The 22,844-nt window shown below is 45.8% G+C and overlaps 1 protein-coding gene across 1 annotated transcript; it reads left to right on the top strand.

Annotated features, from left to right (window-relative positions):
* Positions 1-588: 588 nt before the first annotated feature.
* On the top strand, positions 589-21,670 carry FAM83F (family with sequence similarity 83 member F). The gene is made up of 5 exons (XM_075159633.1): positions 589-1,044; positions 4,813-4,980; positions 14,722-14,843; positions 15,965-16,677; positions 21,549-21,670. Exons 1-5 carry the CDS (start codon positions 589-591, stop codon positions 21,611-21,613), a joined length of 1,524 nt encoding a protein of 507 aa, XP_075015734.1. The 3' UTR covers positions 21,614-21,670.
* The last annotated feature ends 1,174 nt before the right edge of the window (positions 21,671-22,844 follow it).

Raw genomic sequence — 22,844 nt, 5'->3', positions numbered from 1 at the left:
TCGGTCTGCCATCTTCCCATCTGTAAACAAGGTACCCACCTCCTGCTTTTCGAGAGTCGCTGAGCTGCTACTGCTGCTCTCTGAGTGGATTTGGAGAGGGCCGGCTCACAGCCAGCTGTGGCCGACAGACCATGGCTTGCAGCCACCATGGTGCTCTGCCCGTGCCCCTGGCCCCACTCGCCTCCCCCCGTTCCCCATGAGCATCCCCTCAGGTGGCTGCCACGTCTGAAAAAGGGGAAAAAAACCTCTTAAATAGGCTTTTGCATTTGCACCCCAAAATCCGCCCGCGGCCCAGGCCTGGCTCTCCTCCAAGCGCTGCGGTCAGGGACCCTGGTCCTGGCCCTGCCGGAGGTACGGCCACCCCTGTCCCCCGGGGGCCAGCGACAGGTGCGGGGTCTGGGAGAGGGGTAGAACAGAGGGGACAGCCGTGTCCCCAGGCAGCCAGCGGAGCGTGAGGGGCCGGCGCAGGGCGGCGCGGCCGCTCCACCCGTCGGGGCGGGCTCGGGCAGGCCAGGTGAGGCGGTGCCGGCTCTGTCTTTCCCTCCTTCCGCAGCCTCCCGGCCGGCCGGCGCTGCGGGTGCCGGCAGCATGGCGGAGTCCCAGGTGCTCCTGCTGGACGAGTCGCACGTCAACGAGAAGGTGACGGAGGCCCAGGCCCGCTTCTACTACAGCGAGGAGCAGCGCCGGGCCCTGGAGGCGCTGGTGACCCGGGGCGAGGCGGCCTACCGGGAGGCGCTGAGGAAGGAGCAGCTCCGTGACTTTCTCTCCAGCCGGGAGCTGCAGGCCCTGCGGGGCGGCTGGCGGGGCTACGACGACCCCCGGGAGGGCGGCAAGGTGGCACGGGGGCCCGGCGGCGAGACCCTTTCGCTGGCCTACTGGCCCGAGTGCTCGGACACCGAGGTGCCCCCGCTGGACTTGGGTTGGACCGACAAGACCTTCTACCGGGGCATCAGCCGGGTGGCCCTCTTCACGCACCCCCGCAAGGAGGAGAGCGCGCCCCACCTGAAGGAGGTGGTGCGGGAGATGATCCAGCAGGCGCAGAAGGTAGGGCCCGGCCGCCACACGAAGCGGGCGCCCTCGACGGGCCACCCCTGCCCGCCTTCGCGCCTGGGCCGAGGGCACCTGGGCAGAGGGCCTGGGCTGGGGACTGCGTGGGCTGGAAGGGAGGCGAGAGCCCGCCATGGCCGAGCTTTCCTCGCTGGCCCCCGCCAAAGCGGGAGGAGCGCGTTGGCCCTCCGACTGGTCGGCGTCCACCAGGCAGGGCTTTCCCTGCAGTTCGTTGCCGGTCACGTTGTGGTTTGTCAAAGCTGATGCCCATGATGGGGTTAGACCCCCTGCACCCCCCCCAAATTGGGTTTTTATATCCGCATTTTGCTTTTCGTGATTCATTGGCTCAGGGGAAGATAGGTCGTGATGCTGTGCCAGCCACCCCTCCTGTACGTGCAGGTATCCCTAGTTAAACACAGGGCAGCGAGTTTGTTTATGGGGTGGTGGTTTTGGGGTTTATTTTTTGTGGTCTCAACACCATCCAAGCCTGGACTGCAAGCAGCCAGAGTCCAGATAATATGCGGCTGTTCCTCCTGTTTATCTTTGGCTGGAAAGGACTGTTAGTGGTGACAGGGCACCTCTGACAAGAAAACAAACCAGCTGTGACACTACAGGAGCTTGCGTTGAATAGGCAGGGGGCAATGATGAGGTTTTTCTAGGTCTGGGTGAAGTTTCCAGAGAAGACCCCTCAGGAAATGATCCCTCTCAGAGCTGGGGAAAGGGGATATAACAGCATAAGACGCTTCATTCCTGCTCTTAGTTTTGCTGCTTTCTGTTTTTTCTGCTTTCTAATTCAGCAGCTATTTCCTCCTCCACCCGCTCCCCCCCAGCACACACTATACACACAACCTTTGCAGACTTGTTAAAACCAAACTTCCTGGGAAACACAGAAAACTTTCCAGAGAGGCATTAATCCAGCAGGTGATCTCCTCAGCACCCTGCTCACAGAAATACGTGCACATCCCGAAATCCTGTTCAGTGACTGGTCTGATCAATCATTTAGAAGAGCCAGAAGCTGCAAAATGCGTACACTCCGCTTTAGTGCGACTTCACATCCTCTTTGCGCTGCTGCAAATGCCTCTACAGACTGTGCAAGGATTGGGAAACTTTGCTCTTTTCGATAGCTGTGCCTGGCACCTAGAAGTAATTAATTCCTTTGTAGATTTTTATTTTTTCACTGACTGGATGAACTGTGCCCCTCCCAGCCCAAAGGTGGTTTCATGTTTAACAGCCATTTGAGTGTTTAATGGTCCTTTTCGTAGATAACTATGCCTATTGTGTTCAGCTGAGCTGGCCCTGGCAAAAAAAATCTCCAGGTAGCAGCTTTTCATTCAGCAGATGAGTGTGGGTTTTGATTGTTTTGGATTTTTGCTGGGGTGGGGGGTCTAAACAGATACTAGTAATATGTGGCACATGTCTGTGGGTGGCTTATCATCAGTGTTTTACAAACATACGTTAATTAAGCTACCTTGCCGCAATGAGATTGGCAAGTTAATGCTTGCCAATCTGTAAATACCTATGAAGAGCTAGGCACACCTATGGGCCCTATAGATAAGTTGTTATCCATAGGATAGGTAGAGGAATGGGGAAAACCTCTTGCAGACACTCATGCTCTGACTTGCTGTATTTGGGAACGCTCCTAGGTAATCTTGACAGATCACCAGCTGTGGCAGGGGTTTGGGAAGACTAACATACCAACAGTGGGGTTGCCCCTCTCACATTTTGCTGGCTTAGAAGTGCCGTCTGCAAAGCAGCTCATCTGCTTTTCATACAGGACTGCAGTTTTCATGGCTTTAGTCCACAGTCTTGCAAAGAAGCCGTAACTCACCCAGGGCCCCGAAGCCTGGAGGGAAGCATCCCTTCATATTGCAAGGCCAGTACTAACAATTCATGGTCTGTCCAGGACGTGGTGTAATCTCTGCAGTCATTGGACTCATTGCAAATGGAGGGGATGGAAAGAAAACAAACTCACATGTCTGTTATCTATTCTTCATCAATTCCCTGTGTGGATGGTCTTACTTCAAATGAATATTATCTGGCATCCTTGCTCCTAAATAACTACATCCATACCACAGCGTGTGGAGGGGAGAAGGAGCATAACAGGCCTGAATTAATGCATGAACTCTTCATGCCTTTAATTAGAATCTGCCTGTATATGAAGTTGTTCAGGAATAAAGTGGCACAAGTTCACTGTATTTTAATTTTCAGAGGTTCTAGTAACATTCCCTGCATTTTGCTGCTTTGTGCTGGGAAGTGAGAACCAAGGCAGGACCTGAAATCCAGTTCTGCCTAGCAGAAGTTATCGAAGGATTTACTATTGGTTTATAATGTGGCTCCACCATAGTTCACCTGTATCAGGAACCTACATGTTAATGATGAGCATAAACACAATGGTCTTTTTTTTTTCTTTTTCTAAAGAAAAGCTTATGTAAGCACTGTTGACAGAAGGAGCCTGATGGAACAGATGTGTTGGTTGTTGTTGGCCGTACAAGCAGAGACTCACCAAACACAGTAGGGAACATTTACTGTGGTATCACTTTCCCAAAAACAGTTTGTTCAAGAGCATTTTTCAAAGGAAAGACGTCTCTGGTGAGAATTGTTCCCCCTTCCATAGGGGGCTCCCGCAACTTGAGCCGCACCTCTTCCAAACTTCAACTGAAGAATATCCTACTGTTCGATCCAGTCTTCAATTCCATTCACACCTGTATGTGCCGAGCCCAGCGCAGCTTGGCTCGTCACTGTGACCCCAGCACCTGGGAAATAAAATTCCCAGCATACTGTCCGCATGAGAGCTCTGACCTGGCAAGTTGATGTTTCCCAGCGGGATTAGGAAAACAGTAGTTTCCTTCATTCATCGTCTTTCAAATGTTGGGGAGAATAAGTCTTTCAGGCAGAAAGTGAATTGGTATTTCTAATGGTGTAAAAGATATAGAAAGGGAGAGAAAGACAAAACATGTAAGATCTGCATTAAAATTGCCCATAACCACCTTGGTTTTGTTGTTACGCATCCTATGAATGTTCAGGCTTGTCTGTCATGTCTGTGCAACCTTTTGTTTTTATGTAAAATCTATGCCTGGAAAGAGGGATTAGTTTTATACTAGAAAAAATGTACATGTGAAGAGAGGAAATGATCATTTTGCCTCCAAATCTTGAACACACACTCCAGTCCCTTCCTGACAAATATGAGGTGTTTACGTTTGAGCTCCATAAGACATTGCTCGCGAAGCCAGCCCTGAGAGCAGACTTCTCACAGGGAATTGGGGAAAAAAGCAAAATAAAATTTTTGTGTCTGCACTATGCACCATTCAGGCCCTGATTCCTCTGCACATTCATTCTTCCATTACCCACCTTCTGATTAAGTGTTAGAGCTGTGTTCTTCACTCTTCTTTTTGAATCTGTTTTCAGTGTTCTTTGTTTAAGTGGATCCTTACAGAGGCAACGGAAGTTTCACAATACAGAGGAGAAACTAGGTATTTGGCTTTGGCATTCCTTAGGCTGCTGAAATAAGTCATCTTTCCCTAGAAGAAGAACTCTCAAAGACATTTATTAAGTTCCTTCCAAAGCGCAGCAGGAGCCAAGCCAGAAAATTACAAGATTATTGGTAGTGCTTGGGCATGTACATCCCTGTACTTTTGTCTCTCCTATATCCTCCTCCTCCATATTCTGGTATCAGTGCTCTTCTTTATTTTGCAACAGTGTGATGGGCATCCCTTTCAGTTCCTAATATTTTATTCAGTTGTCTGTCTACTGTCTTCTTGTTTCCAGATTATTGCAGTGGTCATGGATGAATTTACAGACCGGGACATCTTCCGCGATATTGTTGATGCAGCATATAAGCGCTGGATCCCAGTCTATATAATCCTAGATGAGGAGGGTGTGAAGCTCTTCCTGGAAATGTGCAGATGCCTTGACCTCAGTGACTTGCAGATCCGGGTAAGATATTCAATACCGAACCATTTTCTCCTGCAGGTCAGTGGCCTTTTTCAGTTGTAGTGAATCTTGGAACTCACTTGGACAGGCAAACACATCTCTTACAAGTCACATCACAGCGTTTAGACAGAGGTTGATGGAACATAGAGGGATAAGAGAGTGGCTTTCTAATACAGAAGGAAAGAGAAAGGAAAGATTTGGAGTTTTTGCCTTTCACCTGAGACAGGGGTCTATGTAGTTTCTTGGCTCTTGTGACCTAAAAATTCCTGTTTGGGAAGAAAATTGTCTGAGGAAATTCCTGTGGGTCTCCTATGCAAGGATTCAAACTAGAGTTCGGAGTAGCTCTGGATCCCAGTTATAGGACACATACACTCTGTGAAATCAAGACTTCTCTATCCAGCAATGTTCATCTGGGAGTGAATGAGCTTGTAGTCCTCCCTTGCCTGAGAACATCAGAGTGTGCCTTCTTATAGTGCATGCAGTACAGCAGAGTAGTCAGCCAAGTTTGGCTGGCAGAAGCAGCCTCAGTAGGATCTCATTCACAGAATCATAGAATCATTTAGGTGGGAAAAGACCTTTAAGATGGTCGAGTCCAACCATTAACCTAACACTGTCAAGTCCACCACTAAACCATGACCCTAAGCACCTCATCTACACATCTTTCAAATACCTCCAGGGATGGTGACTCCACCACTTCCCTGGGCAGCCTGTTCCAATGCTTGACAACCCTTTCGGTGAAGAAATTTTTCCTAATATCCAATCTATTGGATAATCAAACAATCAACGGTACAACTTGAGGCCATTTCCTCTTGTCCTATCGCTTGCTACTTGGGAGAAGAGACCAACACCCACCTCGTTACAACCTCCTTCCAGGTAGTTGTAGAGAGCGGTAAAGTATCCGCTGAGCCTTCTTTTCTCCAGGCTAAACAGTCCCAGTTCCGTCAGCCGCTCCTCATAAGACTTGTGCTCTAGACCCTTCACCAGTGTTGTTGCCCTTCTTTGGACACGTTCCAGCACCTCAATGTCCTTCTTGTAGTGAGGGGCCCAAAACTGAACGCAGTAGTTGAGGTGCGGCCTCACCAGTGCCGAGTACAGGGACACAATCACTTCCCTGCTCCTGCTGGCCACACTATTTCTGATACAGGCTAGGATGCCGTTGGCCTTCTTGGCCACCTGAGCACACTGCCGGCTCATATTCAGCCGGCTGTTGACCCAACACCCCCAGGTCATTTTCCTCCGGGCAGCTTTCCAGCCACTCTTCCCCAAGCCTGTAGTGTTGCATGGGGTTGTTGTGCAGGACCCAGCATTTGGCCTTGTTGAACCTCATACAGTTGGCCTCGGCCCATCGATCCAGCCTGTCCAGGTCCTTCTGCAGAGCCTTCCTACCCTCGAGCAGATCAACACTCCCGCCCAGCTTGGTGTTGTCTGCAAAGTTACTGAGGGTGCACTCGATCCCTTCGTCCAGATCGTTGATAAAGATATTAAACAGAACTGGCCCCAGTACAGAGCCCTGGGGAACACCACTTGTGACCGGCCGCCAGCTGGATTGAACTCCATTCACCACAACTCTTTGGGCCCGCCCATCCAGCCAGTTTTTTACCCGGTGAAGAGTATGCCCATCCAAACCATGAGCAGCCAGTTTCTCCAGGAGAATGCTGTGGGAAATGGTGTCAAAGGCCTTACTAAAACCTAGGTATACAACATCCACAGCCTTTCCCTCATCCAGTAAGCGGGTCACCTTGTCATAGAAGGAGATCAGGTTAGTCAAGCAGGACCTGCCTTTCATAAACCCATGCTGACTGGGCCTGATCACCTGGTTGTCCCATATGTGCCACGTGGTGGCACTCAGGATGATCTGCTCCATAACCTTCCCTGGCACTGAGGTCAGGCTGACAAGCCTGTAGTTCCCCGGACCCTCTTTCCAGCCCTTCTTGTAGATGGGCATTACATTTGCTAACTTCCAGTCATCTGGGACCTCCCTGGTTAGCCAGGACTGCTGATAAAGGATTGGAAGTGGCTTGGTGATCACTTCCGCCAGCTCCCTCAGTACCTTTGGGTGGATCCCACCTGGCCCCATAGACTTGTGTGTGTCCAAGTGGTGTAGCAGGTCGCTAACCATCTCCCCTTGGATTATGGGGGCTTCATTCTGCTCCCTGTCCCTGTTTTCCAGCTCAGGGGGCTGGGTACCCAAAGGACAGCTGGTCTTACTATTAAAGACTGAGGCAAAGAAGGCCTTAAGTACCTCAGCCTTTTCCTCATCCTTTGTCACTATGTTTCCCCCGCATCCAATAAAGGATGGAGATTCTCCTTAGCCCTCCTTTTGTTGCTGATGCATTTCTAGAAACATTTTTTATTGTCTTTTACGGCAGTAGCCAGATGAAGTTCTAGCTGGGCTTTGGCCCTTCTAATTTTCTCCCTGCATAACCTCACGACATCCTTGTAGTCCTCCTGAGTTGCCTGCCCCTTCTTCCAAAGGTCATACACTCTCCTTTTTTTCCTGAGTTCCAGCCAAAGCTCTCTGTTCAGCCAGGCCAGTCTTCTTCCCCACCAGCTTGTCTTTCGGCATATGGGGACGGCCTGCTCCTGTGCCTTTAAGATTTCCTTCTTGAAGAATGTCCAGTCTTCTTGGACTCCTTTGCCCTTCAGGACAGCCTCCCAAGGGACTCTGTCAACCAGTCTCCTAAACAGGCCAAAGTCTGCCCTCCGGAAGTCCAAGGCAGCAGTTCTGCTGACCCCCCTCCTTACTTCTCCAAGAATCGAAAACTCTAGCATTTCGTGATCGCTATGCCCAAGACGGCCTCCAACCGTCACATTACCCACAAGTCCTTCTCTGTTTGCAAACAATTCCGTTACATACAGACTGAAATCCTTCGTGTGTTTATAGTTAGTATTGCGTTCTTTGCTTTTTTCATGTTTTTTAGTCACTGTCACTACTACAGACTTGTTCCAAATACTGAAAAAGTTGCTAGGTTGGAAACAATCTACGGGGTGCAAGACTCGCACCTCATGTGATCCAACTGTTCTGCTGAGCAGTGGGGGAAAAAAAAAAGTGCCTTTTTGCCTGGAGGAAGGGCAGAGCTTCCATAAACACTCAATTAATAGTTTAAAAAAAAACACAACCAAAACTCAAAAAGCTCTGAAGGTTATAGAGGCTCATATTAATCATTTTAGGAGAACCATCTTAAATCTGGAGAAAATGACTTGCATATATCTGAACAGTGCTCCTGTGAACTACCACTCTGCTCTGAGTTTCTGGACGACTTCATCAAAAAAGACATCCAGCCGAGCAGCTTTCTCATCTTTCTCCAAAACAGAGATGGAAGTTTCTTTCCTCTGGTGTCTTTGAAAGCAAGACACAGACATCACTATAATAGACCTGTTTCAAGCTTCAGGGGTATTCCGTGGCCTACGCTTGAGTCTCTTTGGTACAAAACTGTGAAATCACAGCAGTAGTTCCATTTGCTCTGGTACCTGTTTTCCAGTACTTTTCTCACCATGTCATCATGTGCAGGAATGATGACTTCAGTACTGCATATTTTAACTCCTGGATAGAGTGAATGAAAAGATACCCTACATTTTAGAAGAAGTTGCAATGCTATTGGAGAGGTGAGTTCCTTTTTGTCTGCCTTCTCTGTCTTTAAACAGTAAGAGGTCCCCTTCTGCTCTTCCTTCTTACCTCTTTCTCCATAGGTATCTACACAGACTTTACACTCCAAAACCAGTCATCACAGTGGCATTCTATAGCAATGACTAGGTCCTGCAGCATTACAAGGTCACCTTTTCCAAAGAGGCAGAGTTCGAATTGATGCCATCAAAAGCAGGACAAAACTCTTCTGTGTCCCTTCTGGGCTTCCCTTCTCTCACAGCAGCCCTTGCTATGTTTTTCATTAGACTCCTTCAGCTAAAAAAAGTCAAAATACAAGCTGAGCTGAAGGAGGTCCGCTGAGAACTTCTTAACATCCTTCTTTGACCTAGTTGTTCACTATTCTGCAGAGCTCCAGCCCACAGAGTGCTGTCCTTCAACTTTTTCCCCTCTTTTCCCAGCTGTCTCATACTGTATGTTAAATTCCCCTTAAGGTGGTTGTATTCCTTTTCCAGTATGGCTAAAAAGGCTTTAGTTAATCTTGTTAAGGTCAGTGCAGTTTAGTCCTGCCAATGGTGCTATGGAAGGACTGGGAAGAGTCTTCCTGTAAGGGGAAACAGGTCATTTGCCTCTCAAAGAAGATGGCCTCTTAGTGTCCTGCCCAAGGCTGCCTTGGATGTATCCATGCTGCTGCTTGGGTCACTATGGCAGAAATCATCATATAATGATTCCCCCAACAGCAGGCTTTAGATACCCAAGTTGTCTCGAGCAAGGTTAAGGCTTCCCCTTGAGAACTTCCCCCACCCCAATCTCATTGATGTAACGTGTCTAGGGTTACTTTGAACTTTTAGTGTTGAAGACCTAGATTTAAAGCAAGAAAGCAAGCTGGGCCTCTAGTCTTGTTCAGGCAGAATCATTTTGTCCTGCATTGTGGGACAAGGATGTTGGAATTTCTAAGGAAGAATGAGAAACTCTAGTGCAGTTAACTCTCTCATTCAGCCATTTCTTATTTATAACATATCTTTCTTCTGACATCTGCTTTGATGTCTGAGTTTCTTCTACAGATTTTCAGTGACAGGGAAAACATTCTCTCTTTACACTGTCTTTTTGTGTAACCATTTTGCTTTCTTCTAAAAGATTTTCATCAGAGGGCCACAGTTTGTCAGCAAAGGAATTGCATACTCTTCCCTCCTGCCCTTCTTCCCACCTTTCCTTTGGAATGCTTGTGCAAGATTTAGGATGGCTTTTTCTCAGAAAGTTGCAGCAATGTGGGATGTAACTTTGAGGTTTAGAGGCAAGTTCTGATCCCAGGGAAAGAGAGAGAGATGACACACTACGATGGGCTGTCATTGTTGCAGGGTCAGGATGCTTATTCTGTCTTCTGTCATCACCAGATGCTCAGATTGCTCTGTGATTCCTGCCCTTTTGTTTCCATTGCTCTGTTCATCCAATGCAGAGTGAATACTTCCACGGTCCTAATACCGGGAGATTTACTGTTAACACTGGATTTTGCCCTTTGTCTACATACAGGGCTGGGCGTTTTCACAAAATTCCTGGCTATTTTGAGATGGCAAGGTATCATGATCTGCTGACAGTCTCACAAGAGGGAAACTGCCGTAGGAAGACAGTACCTCACTCTCCAAAGACAAAAAGTTCTTTATTGACTCCAAGCATGAAATGAGAAAAACTCGTTTTTTTTCTGAAGGCCAGAGATCACTAGAAATGCATTTAAATTCAACCATCGGTACATTCATCCTGGGATGTTAGCAAGAGCATGTCTTGTGCATATGAGTCATATGGCTTCCTGAGCCTACGGGACGTGGTTTGCCAGACTTCTGTTATGTTTGACACGAGTGTTCTTTTGAGATCACAATGAAGCAAAGTTCTCATAGATATAAAATTCATAGCCCCACAAAAAGTCCTCTTTTTGTTGACCTGAGGGTGAGTGTTCTCACCAGTTTTTAGATGAGTTCTTTTCCTCCCCATGCTTCTGCTAATGAAAACGCCAGTAACAGACACTCCTGCTCAAAGACAGGGAGTTCGCCTAGAGCTCCAAGCAAGCCCAGAGAATGAGTTATCTGCAGGAAGTTCACCTTCATGATAATTTTCACATTCGTTTTCCCAACATGTAAGGAGCTCCTCTCCTCAATCCAGGAATTCTTAAAAGTTTCTGCCTAAGAAATTTTTGGAATTTCATTTCAGTATTTCATGTCTTTACCTCTGAGCTTTCCTCATCCAATCCTAACTCAAGTAAGTGAGAAGCCGAATGTGATGTGATGCAGTGCTTGTTTTTTTAATTATCTGTTAGACAATTCTTCTAGGTTGCTTGTGAACTTTCAAAAATGGGGGCTTACAGGCTGTCCTTTGCAAAGACCCAAATAAATAATAGCCAGTAATGACCTTGGCAGGCCAGGTCCAGCTAGCTGCATTCCATCCTATTCTCCTTGAATACCTGCAAGTTTTACTATGTTGTCAACAAGCATACCTTTTCCAAAACTGTTCAGGGCAAACACATTACTTGGTGGCTACTTCCAGATTGTGGCTGCTTTTGTGTCCCTGTGTAAGATGAGCACCTACCACCCATCCCTCTGACCTAGAGGTCTGATCACCAGAAATGAGAACCTTGCAGGCCATGAATAAGAAAGATTCCTTGTCTGTTGTTACTGTGGTCCTGTCCACATGAATCCCGTATCTCTCTTCCTCTTTCCCCCTTCTGTGAAACCTCCATCTAGGATTTTAGAGTGGAAAATAACGGGCATCTGGGGCCTCCCCCTCAGCCTTGTGCTCAGTATTATAAGAGAACAGAGGACAACAGCTACCCCAGCAGATGCTATTGACTGAAGGGATCTGATTTTTCCAGGGACAGGAGAAAGGGGATGTCTACATTTTGAAAAACACAGTCAATGTAAGGGACTGTTGAGTCACTGTCATTTATCAGCTACTGCTTTTCTCTGTTGCCTCTCATTTATCTGTTTTACATCTGTTAATTTATAGAGGTCATTCATGCCATCCATCCCAACTTGAAATAAAGATCCCTGCTTGCTTTGCAATATATATACCAGTGGTTGTTCTGAGAGGGAAGGTACACACAGGCTTCCCTGGTGGAAGTACTTGCAATGCTTGCCTTTAGGGTCTGTCTTGTGTATCTCGCCCTACTCGACCCCACTCGACTGCTGCCCAGGTCTGTCAAGGGACAACTAAATGTCAGTCACAACACAACCTATTACTAACTTTCTAAACTGGGTCTAATTTAACTTTCTGTGGATGCAGGGTGGGGTTTAAACGTGCGTCACAGTAAAGCAAGAAAGACTGATTCCTTCACTGTTTGTATTAGGATGCTCTGTCAGGCTTGAGTGTTACCAGTCCGTATTAAGTTGCTGCCAGGGAGATGTTAGTCACTGCTTGTGATGAGGAGTGGTGCAAGCCTGTGTAAAGAAAATGTGGAAATTTAATGCAGACTGCAGCTTCCATAAGCCAGGATATGACAAACCTTAAGCAGGCTTCTGCAAGCATACAGATCTGGAGGGATCACTTCTATCTGGTGGACTAACAGGTCCTCTACCCAAAATATTTGTTACTATTGTAACATTAGTGCCCCCCCAAAATGGCTGCAATCTCACCTCATGTATATTTGTCTTCCCTCTTTTGTTGTTGTGTAGTCTTCAGTACGTGAACCTAGGCTTGTTCCTCCTCTGTACAGCTTGATATATCAGTCTACAAATGCTCCAAGATCCTTCAAGGCAGAAAACATTATACAAATAACCTGTTAAGTGACTCGATGTTTATATGACTTTGTGCTTGTTTTCTGCATTTCAAGATGTATTTATGCACTCCTGTGCCTACTTTGCTCAAGGAGGTTTATGTGTTTGGCTGTTTAGTTCTATGCCCTCTGTGCTTTTCTAAGTGTTATGTGTAGCTCAGTTACTGCAGAAATTCAAATGTGCTTTCTTTTCACCAAAAGAAGGTGATATAACATACAAACACAATGAAATCCACACTTGTTACATGCTAGGAAATGTTCTGCTCACACAGGATGATACTTCTCGCTTCACAAAGGTACATGACATGTCAGAGCTGTTGACTGATTTGAAGAATAGAGGTCCTTGAGGTCCTTCTTGACCCCTGCAGTCAATATTCCATGATTTGTCAAATCCCACATCCAGCTTTACTCAGCAAGGAAAAAAAAATTATTTCAGGTGATCAGCCAGCCAACTACAAATGTTATTCTAAATACTGGAAAGGGCACCCTTTCTCCTGTGCTCTACCAAACCTGCATTCAGCATCCCACACATATGACTCACTGCTAGGCCTTGGGCAAGTCCCTTCATCTTTTTCTCTCTCAGGCTCCTTGTCTTTAAAACAGGATAATAATACTCTCAGCAGTGTTGGGAGCATTAATTAGCTAATGCCCACACAGGACTCCAGACAGATCAAGCAATAAATGAACGCAAAATAGTAGTATCATCAGTTACTGTTAGTCAGAATTTGTACTGCCACGGCTGTATTTTAGTGGGGAAAATAGGAGCAGATTCAAAAGGTAAGAGTTATATTCAGGAAACGCTTTTTGAAAGAAATCTGCATTCTTATAATCATTTATTCCTGCATGCAGATTTTTATAGCCTATCAATATTTAAGCTGTCAGTGAGGTTTATTATAACAGGACTTAGCTCTTTGTGCAGCATTAGCCAAATCCTCATGATTCTCCTGCTCTGCAGATGGGGGAAGAATGAGGCAAAAGTGAATGGATTTTCCCAGAACATTACAGGGAATGGTGTCAGAACTGTGATTACACTTGGGACTATCTGACTCCCAACCCTGGATTTATTACTCCAGATCACAATACCTTTTAGCTTTTTTGTTAAAGACTTCCTACAGCAACAGAGGGTGGAATGAAGAAAATGGTCTAAATTTGTGTGTCAGAGCAACAAGATAACTTGCTCTAAACTTATACTGACAGTCAATGCTTTTGGTTTTTGTTGGGGTTTTTCTTCATGTTAGACAGTACATTTACCTGTTTGGCAATTCAGCCTCATGCAGCCAGGACCCATGAGCAGAATAACACCCAGTCCAGTGTGCAAATACGTTCTTATAGTATGTGCAGGCATGCATCTGTTGTAGAAAATCATGTAACCTTAAATCTGTGTTTTCTCTGTCCCTAGTAGTGCTTTGGTTTATTACTTGTAGGTTTGCTGGCCAAAGGGTGCGAGACGGGAGGTTTGGGGAGAGGTATTATCTTTTTCTAGCTACTTCTGTTCGTTTCATGAAAGGTTTTTCCTTCCTCTTCTTGCGAAATTCTTCTTTGCTGAAAGCAGAGACACTTACCCTACTCCTTTTGTTCAAGGGAAGTTCTGAGTTTTTTCACTCTCTGTTGAACAGTGAGGAATCTGAGTGGACACTGTAACTGTTTGCGGTTCTTAGCAAAATGATAAAGGTCAGGGTTCTCCTTTTGTTATAACAGATAGAAAACATCTATGTTTTGAGCAATGGAACTGTTTCCTCCTCTCTTCTGTAATAATTAAATTGTCCAGTCTTCTAATTTGCCCAGTTTTGTCAAGTCATGTGTTGTTGGGATCAGAACACAAGCACAAAAAGAACCTAATATAGATCTGTCTCATACGTTACCTCCAAGTAACTCTGTCCTTTGCACTGCACAGGTGTTGCAAAGTTCCTTGGTTTTGTGGTCCTGCTAACGTAGTCTGGAGAAGAGCTCACGAGTGCCGTGGAATAGGAATCAGGATTCAGAGAGTGCAGACGTGACTCAGAACTTCCTCTGATTCATTCCCCTGAACTGGGCTGGGCCTTCTGAGCTACAGCACAGGACTGGAGATGGAGGATTATTTGATTTTGAAAGCATTGTCTTGCCAGTGGGCTAAGATGAATAGCTAAAGACAGCAGGCAGGGTTACAAAGATGCTGACCTATTGGACTGGGCTATAAACTGATGGAGGGGAGTGACTTGGATAGACAGGGGATGACAACAGGTCTTACGGCACTATGCTTTCCTTTCAGTAGTCCTTCTGATTTCTGGTGGCTGATACAAAATGAGCTGTAGTCCCAGAAGTAGTGAGATAATGTGAGTGACATGTTAAGACTTGGAGCTGGCAATTATCTAATTCTTTGCCCTATTTATTGTGACATTTTGTCTTTTCACCTCCCTGTTAGAATATCCGCATACGTTCTGTGACAGGAGTTGGGTTCTACATGCCAGCGGGGAAGATCAGAGGCACATTGGCATCACGATTCCTGATGGTGGATGGTGAAAAGGTGGCCACTGGGTCATACAGGTGGGTCGCTCTTGCTTTCGGCAAAGCTACATTCTTTGTGTAAAGAATGGCTTGAGAATCTTCTTCCCATGTCATTCCCTTTCTTATCCCAGCCTCTGTACTCTGTGTAGCATCTGTAGACATTGGGGTGGGACGACAGAGAAGGTGTGTCGTGGTTTTACCCGGCAGGCAGCCAAACATCACACAGTCGTTCGCTCACTTGCCCGCAGTGGGATGGGGGAGAGAATTGGAAAAAAGGTGAAACTTGTGGTTGAGATAAAGACAATTTAATAGGACAGAAAAGGAAGGGAAAATAATAATAATGATAAAAGAATATACAAAATAAGTGATGGACAATGAATTGCTCACCATCCGCTGACCAATGCCCAGCTAGCTCCTGAGCAGCGGCTGTGACCCCCACCCCAGCCAATTCCCCCCAGTTTTTTGTTCAGCATGATGTCATATGGTATGGAATATCCCTTTGGCCAGTTTGGGTCAGCTGTCCTGGCTGCGTCCCCTCCCAGCTTCTTGTGCACCCCCAGCCTCCTCGCTGGCAGGGCAGTATGAGGAGCTGAAAAGTCCTTGACTTAGTGTAAGCACTGCTCAGCAACAACTACAACATCAGTGTGTTGTCAACATTATTCTCATCCTAAATCCAAAACACAGCACTATACCAGCTACCAGGAAGAAAATTAACTCTATCCCAGCTGAAACCAGAACAAGGTGGCATAGAGCTGCTCCTGAGAGAATGGAATATGCTAGCGGACCATTTCAGTGGGCTAGAGATAGTTCCACACTGCATCAGGTGGTGGTCTGCAAGGAATCCCCACCAGCCACTGTGCTCCGTTCTCTTCAGTGAGGTTTTCAGTCTGGAGACTCCTCCTGTTAATGCAATATTGCTTTTTTAAAAGGGTAAACTGTCCTTTAGAGTTTTAGGGCCTTTTCTTCCAGATCTGGTCTGCATGCCTAATGAAGAACAATAATAAAGAGCTTCATGTATCTATCCTGACCCATCTTGGCAAGGACATATGGGCAAATGGCACAATGCTACATATTCCCATGTAGTGTCTTAGATATTGTTAAGTGCGCTGGATCAAGTATGCACCCAAAAATCTAATGTCAGTTCTGTTTCCTACTCTTAGCTTCACATGGAGTTCATCCCACATTGACAGAAACATCCTGCTAGTCTTGACAGGACAGCACGTGGAGATGTTTGACGTTGAGTTTCGTGAGCTCTATGCCATCTCAGAGGAAGTTAATTTCTACAAGGAATTGGGTATTGCTAACCCATTCCTTCTCGGAATTGGGAAGCCAGGCCTTCATTCCTCCACCGTGGCTCGGAAGTTCATTAACCCCAAGTATGGTTTAGTGGCAGGGGCAACCCGTGGTGATATGATGCTCTGGGCTTCACGACACAGGCAGGATAATCAGGGGAACATGGAAAAGGAGGAAACAAGTGAGTCAAAGAAACGGTTAAATCAGTTTCTGAATGACTTGGTCACATTGGAGCAAGAGTTCCCAGAAATTGATCCACCTCTGGAGAACTTGAACAAGCTGAATCGGAGCCCTCAGAAACTGTTCTCCCGGCTCCACATGGACCTGAAAAATAAATCCAAATCCAGAGAGTCTATTAGAGATGTGAAGAAAGAAGATGCACAGGCCAATTCAAAGCAAGGAAAACGTTTTGCCAGTGGACTTTTCAGTCGCAAGGCCAAAAGGTCTCCAGGCTCAAGCATTGAGGCCAATTCTTTTGCCAGTGAAGGACATTCAGGAGAAGACCTTGGGAACATGAAACTGGAATATGAGCGTCTCAGCATTGGCCATGCCAGTGTTCGGAGCACTGGAGGCATCTCAGGTAAAACCTCTTCTACCGGCATGTTCTGCTTCTGTGTCCCTTGTTCTGAGTTTGGTTGATTGGTGCAAACATATTCAATACAGGCACCTGTGAGCAGATCCTGTTATTTCCTCTATATTAAAATGAGTGGGATCAAAGAAAAGTAGAAGTTGTATCAAATAATACAGGCAATTTAAGATGAAGGCAATTTAATGGCAGTCTTATTGTAAAGTTGGTACTTCTCATGTAAATGTTTTCTCATACTTCTCAGCAAGCAGGTATGGGACAAAGGAAGTGAATGTCGTCTTCTGTAAAACAGGTTGCATGTGCAGTTCTTGAAGTGCGCTGCCCTAATAAACAGCAGCAGTGTGTTCACTATTGTAGTGGCTAGCAGGGTACAGACAGATTTTCAGTGTAAATCTTCCTTTCGTCATTTGGGTTTAGTCAGGTGCATTTACTGTGACAAGTTACTGGTGGAGAAGAGAGGAAAACGTGTTTATGTTGAGGTGAGGTGAGGGGGCAAGGAGTGGAGGAGAGGGTGGAAGTCTTTTTAATTTGCTCCTTTGTCACCTTCTGAAATGGGGGAGGTGGTCGTGAAAATAGAAGCTATGGAGGAGTACTAGATCTCAGATTTCTTTGATTGTTATTTTCACTAAGTCCTTCCAAGGCTTCATCCGGTTGAAGACACAAATGATAAAGATTTCTCCCAATTTATGAGTTCACAGCTAACCTCCCAACGTTTTAGATGTTTTGTCAGATTGAAGTAAATCTGTGGACTATTCAGCCTGGTTGTCTTCCTCTCTGTGAGCTGTGATGGGTGTCAATACATCCTGCGCCAGCAGGAAAATAAACTAGTTCCAGGGAGAAAATGTCTTCTCAACTTGTCTGGCCAGAGACCATTCTGTGCTCTGATGAATGCGAAATGCAGGCATACAGAGACTGAATTCCCTTGAGCCTGCCATGATGTGTCATTGAAAGACATTCTCCTGAGACCAAAAAGAAAAGCAAGGTATTGGGAAGGTCAACAATAGCAATTGATTAAGTTCTTAGAAATATTTCTGGCTGAATGAAGGAGAGACTCAAAAATGCCAAATGAACACAAAAGAGAGGAACTGTAAGAAGGCATGGAGAGGTTATTTAAGACTATACTAGACCCATCTCGGGATGTGTGTTCGGCATTTGGGGAGGCAGAAGTAAACCTTGGTCTAAAGAGGTCCTCTCTCCAAATCAATTTAAGTCTTGAGCACAGACAGTATGTGCTGCTGGGCCCCATTCCTCAGAGCCAGGAAAAACAAAATCCATGCTATGGGGAGATGTATGGGATTTCCTTTCAGAGGAATGGACCTGCAGAGGGCTTGCACTACCCTCTAGTGACAGAAGTAGGGAATTGTGTAATCTCTGATTTGTCAGCACTTCACAGTATCAGAGGTTCGCTACGTTTCTCACCGTCAGCTGTTTTAAAGCATTCAGCCCGCCATTCCCACAATGTCATGATGAAATTAGGCCCAGATTAAGGCACGAAAGAGATTGATGTCTCTAGCTGAACAGTGGGGTGCTGCGCCCTTCTGGGGCATTGCACAGTCAGGGCAGCTGGGATGTCCCTATTCCTTTTAACACAGTGGGTCTGTACCAGTCTGATGCTTGGTCTGGACCATTTCCACAAAGACACTATCATGCTATTACGTGCAGATTTTATTTATTGCCACTGCTACTTCCTGAGGGCTGCCACCTCTTTCAATAAAGGGGAAGGAAGAATTGAGAACAGGTGCAGGGAAGGCACAGAGGTCCAGCACACCACCCTTCCCGCTGTGCTCTTCCTGACCTGATAAGTCTTTCCAAGGAGTCCATGCAAGTGTTTTTTTGTTTTATGCAAATTGAGAATGCCTGTTCATGGTGGCAAGGGGAGACTCCACAACTCTTGAGGTATGGTATAAGTAGACTTAGGCCACCCGGTGTTGTAAAAGGCTGAAGGAAGATCACTGCTTGTGTGTTGCTTTTGAATTGTATCACTGTTCCTGAGAGAAAGCTTCTCTAGTCTAGTGGTCCCGAAGTGGCATGTGAAGAGAGATGATAGAGGGCACATTAGAAAGATGGAGACTCATGAGAAAGAGGAAGAAAATGAATTACCACAAAGGATGCTGCAGCTACTTCATCATCCTTCATTAGGATTTAATAAAAAATTCTTGAACATGGGCATGAAATAGAGTTCCAGCTTCAAGATAAAAATAGGAGGCACTTTGTTCTTGGGTAACTGTAGGACTGACTTAGTTTTAAAAGTTGAAGTTATCTTTGGGCAGTTCTCATAAAAACTGATGCTGTGATACTCAGGGTGACAGAAGGGAGGTAAGAAGTGGAAATGAAGGAGGAAGAATGTGCTTGGTATGCAGTCAGGTTGGGATGCAATTATTCAGAGCTTCATGGTTTTAAATAGCTGCCCTTACCTTTTGTGAAGACTAAACAGCACACTTAAGCCCTGTGGGCCTGCCTGTGCACACATCCTCCAAAGTCGCTATTAATTCTGTAGTACCACAGAGACACATCCCACCTGCAAATGCATAGAGAGACCAGATCCACACCCCGAGTAGCTCACAGAGTAGTTGAAAGACATCATTCAAGCAGGTTAAAAGTCAGGTTCAGTCTTGTAAGAGCAAATGGTGATGAAGAGAATCCGAACTGGGAAGGGAAGTGATGAAAGTGTGTTCTGCGACAGAGTCTGAAAATCTGACTGGGTATTTACATGCTAGGAAATGATACCTACAAGTCAGAATTGGGAGTCTGGAAAATACAAGGGTTACAGATAGTAATGTCCCAAACTAAGTGTCCAAATTAACACCCTGAGGTGTTGTCCTAGCACACTGCGTGGAGATTGTGCTTTGTCTTACAAGGCTTTCTTAAAACCACATCATCAAACTGACACAAGTCTTGAATTTCACTGTTGCCCGCTTAGGAACACAACAGCAGCAGCTCTGAACTTGACCAGAATCTTGTTAATTTTAAGCTGCTGCTGGGCAGACTCTGATCATCAAAGACACTGACGGCTGTGTGTGGTTCCTGGGAAATACTGCAAGCGTCTGAAAGTTGTGTGCCTTTGGAAGGCGCTGGCTTCTTGTTTTGTGTTCTCTGCAAGAAGCAAAGTGGGCTCGTTCAGGAGGGTCTGCCGTCCTGAGTTTCTCCATACATCGGCCTTCGCTCCTCGTAAGCGTTGGTTGCAGAACACATATAATTAATAGCAGGATTTCATGTTTCACTTTTGGGTACTTCTTGCAACAAAAAAGGGGATTTACACTAGGCCCTGCAATACTGCAGAAATAGCTGCTTAGTTATCACCGGTGTTTTTCAGCCAAAGTGGGATTATGGACGGGTGGTAACTGGAATTTTCAGCCTCTCTTCTAAAGAGAAAGAGGGAAATGTTGTTGGGGACATACAAGGAGGGTGTTTGCTCTAACTGTAGCGGGATCTGTAGAAAAAGGTCAGAAGACAAGAGTAGAAAGTGAGAAGAATAAAGGAGTTGGGAGTTGAGATTAAGCAGAGGAGCACAGACACTTTTGAAAGTAAACATGCGGGTCTTGAATGTAACACAGACGGGGAGGGGAACAGGGTGGTGAGGAGATAGGAGTAATGATAAACTTAGTAGTAACATACAGAATGGGTCGGGGGGGGGCAGGAGGTAGAATGAAATGTCATGAGGAGATGTGGGGAGGAGGCAGTAGCATACAGAGCAGCCACAAAAGTGAGGGGGGCTTGCAGTGCAGCCTCCCATGTGGATATCAAGAAGTTGCAGTATGGAAGAAGGTGGAGAGGAGGAGGCGGAGAGGAGAGAGCTTTTCTCTTCCCCATTACCTACAGGTGAGGAGAATGTTGATCAAATACCCACAAGCAACAGAGTGACATGAAAAATGATTCATTTGAAGCCCAGTTCAGAGACAGTGCTTGGGTTGAAAGCTCCCTCATCTCAGCAATGTTGAGACTTCTCAGTAGCATGTCACCATAACCTGTGGCAGTTTTCCTTCCCTGTTCCTACTCTCTACTGGCCACTGGCTCCGACTGCTTGGGAGATACACATAGATCTTCCTTCTGTAGAAATACACGAGTGAGGTTCTGCCCTTCTTCAGAGTGACTGCATGCCGTGTGGCAGCCCCTCTCAGTACATACTGCCCTGGGCTATATGACACGTAAGCCTTGCTGAGCTCAGAGCGCAGCAGAGCTCCCTTACTTGCAAAAGCCTATGCAAACACACTTTAGTACAGTGCTTTGAAAAAAATATGCTGCTGCGTCCAGGAGATCAGACAGCAGTGCAAGCATTGAAAAGTACAGATACTGGGAGCAGAAGGAATCCATGAGTGATCAATGAAAAAACCCTAAGATGATAAAAAACTGGGGCAGTGTACTATGCTACTTAAGTGAGAGACCCTGAGGCCTCGGGATTTCTCTTGCAAAGGAAATGGTGGAAATATTGGCACTTGAGATGTTTAAAACTGGATGTGAAAAAACCTCTCCTGAGAATATGTGTGGGGATCAAATGGATGAGATGACCTGACTTTTTTTTTTTTAATTCCTCACTCTTTGGAAAACCTCCCACCCAAGTCATGTCCAGACTGTTTTTCAGTGCCAACTGAGACCTGTGATTACACTGAAGCTGGCCTGGGTACAGGCCAAAGCTTGGAAATACTTCACCAGTGGTTTTCTCCACCGTATACTCTGAATTTGCTCTTATTTTAATGTCTCTTCATTTCACAGTAGTAGGAAATAAAATCACAAGAAAGCGCAGAGTAATGTAGGTCTAACACAAGTTGTATAGTAAATAATGAGAGAGGATTGATGCATGAGTCCAAACTTTATCCAGGTCTTATTTACTTAACATTAACATTACTTTTAACTTCTTTTCATTCCAGGTAATGTGGGTCCAAACTCCACTACGAGCGATAAAAACAAACAACCTACCTGTGTGTTATCTTGATTGGGAAGGATTGTCTGGAGAACTGAAGACTGAACAAGCTGGAACAGTAATCTCTTGATTGATTTTGAACCTACAGCCATGTCCTCACCCAGTGGTCTGTCAAGCCACTGCACGGTCCTGGGTGCACCTGGCACCCCCAGTTAAAGCACATTTACTGGGTGAAGCATAGACTTTGGATGGTCGGTCCCTTAAATGAGGGTTAGTGATGAATGTATTAGACCATATGTCAGTGTGCACACATATTTTATATATAAAAACAACTGTGATGACTGGTCTCAGAGCTCGCCCTGTGTCCAGATAAATGCAGGAGATTTTCTGACTTCCTTGTGCTGCTAATTCAGTCTGTCTAGCTGCAGACTCAGAATCACTGTGTTGCATTGTTTACCCTACTGCACTGCAGAAATGTATTGGTCTGACTGGCTGGAAAGCTAAATCCAATCGAAGTGGCAAATTCTGTGTGAAATAAGGATGTTTACAGGCGGTGTAGCAATCCTTTGACAACAAGGAATCTTCCTGTAGATTCCTGTTGTCACTTATTCACATAGAAATGAGTGGTCAGGGAGAAGGGTTTAGCTAGCAGAGGCCAACAGATTAGTATCTTAACTGTTTCATGTCATAAATATAGCAGTCGAACAAAGTGATTTAGCAAGATTGTAGTAAAGAGAAAAAATTGAATATAGGGGGATGTTTAACCTGCAGGTGAGACTGGGTTAAGAGAAATGCCTTATAAGGGGGACTGGGCAGGATCTGGGAGCAATAATGCAGCCTTCAGTGGCTGTTACAAAATCCTGTTTGTTGCTAATTCAGCAATACTTTACCATTCATGGAAACTGAATGATTAAGGAGCACATCTTTGAGGCTTGAAAGAGGAAGCAGAGGAGCATACAAGCTTTGCAAACGTTTCTTTTTTTTTTTTAAGTTAACCTTTCCAAACTCTAACTCATGCCAAAATCAAGAGCTTTGATCCATAAGAAGCACTGCATGCAATCAGACCAAAGGCCATCTGATCTGCTACCCCGTCTCTGAGGAGAGCCAGTAATAGGTGGTCACAGAAGCATAAAATGTAAAGCTCTTATACAGAGGTCTTTCTCTGACACCGTTCCAGCAGTCTATGGCTTTTCTGAACTGGCAGTTCCTTCTGGACCTGGCCTTAATGAATGCACTTAGCCCCCTTTCTTTTCTACTTTTGGCTTCCACAGTGTTCTGTGGCAATGAACCCCAAGTTCATTGT

Source organism: Calonectris borealis, chromosome 1 (genome assembly GCF_964195595.1).
Source record: "Calonectris borealis chromosome 1, bCalBor7.hap1.2, whole genome shotgun sequence".
NCBI classification, from domain to species: Eukaryota; Metazoa; Chordata; class Aves; order Procellariiformes; family Procellariidae; genus Calonectris; species Calonectris borealis.
This window is presented reverse-complemented; position numbering and strand designations above follow the sequence as displayed.

What these genes read in the sequence shown, in the direction of transcription:
- FAM83F (XM_075159633.1), top strand. Translation starts at nt 589, where the DNA reads ATGGCGGAGTCCCAGGTGCTCCTGCTGGACGAGTCGCACGTCAACGAG. An exon ending in TGATCCAGCAGGCGCAGAAG is followed by an intron (nt 1,045 to 4,812) that starts GTAGGGCCCGGC and finishes TCTTGTTTCCAG; the next exon opens with ATTATTGCAGTGGTCATGGA. An exon ending in GAGCACTGGAGGCATCTCAG is followed by an intron (nt 16,678 to 21,548) that starts GTAAAACCTCTT and finishes TTTTCATTCCAG; the next exon opens with GTAATGTGGGTCCAAACTCC.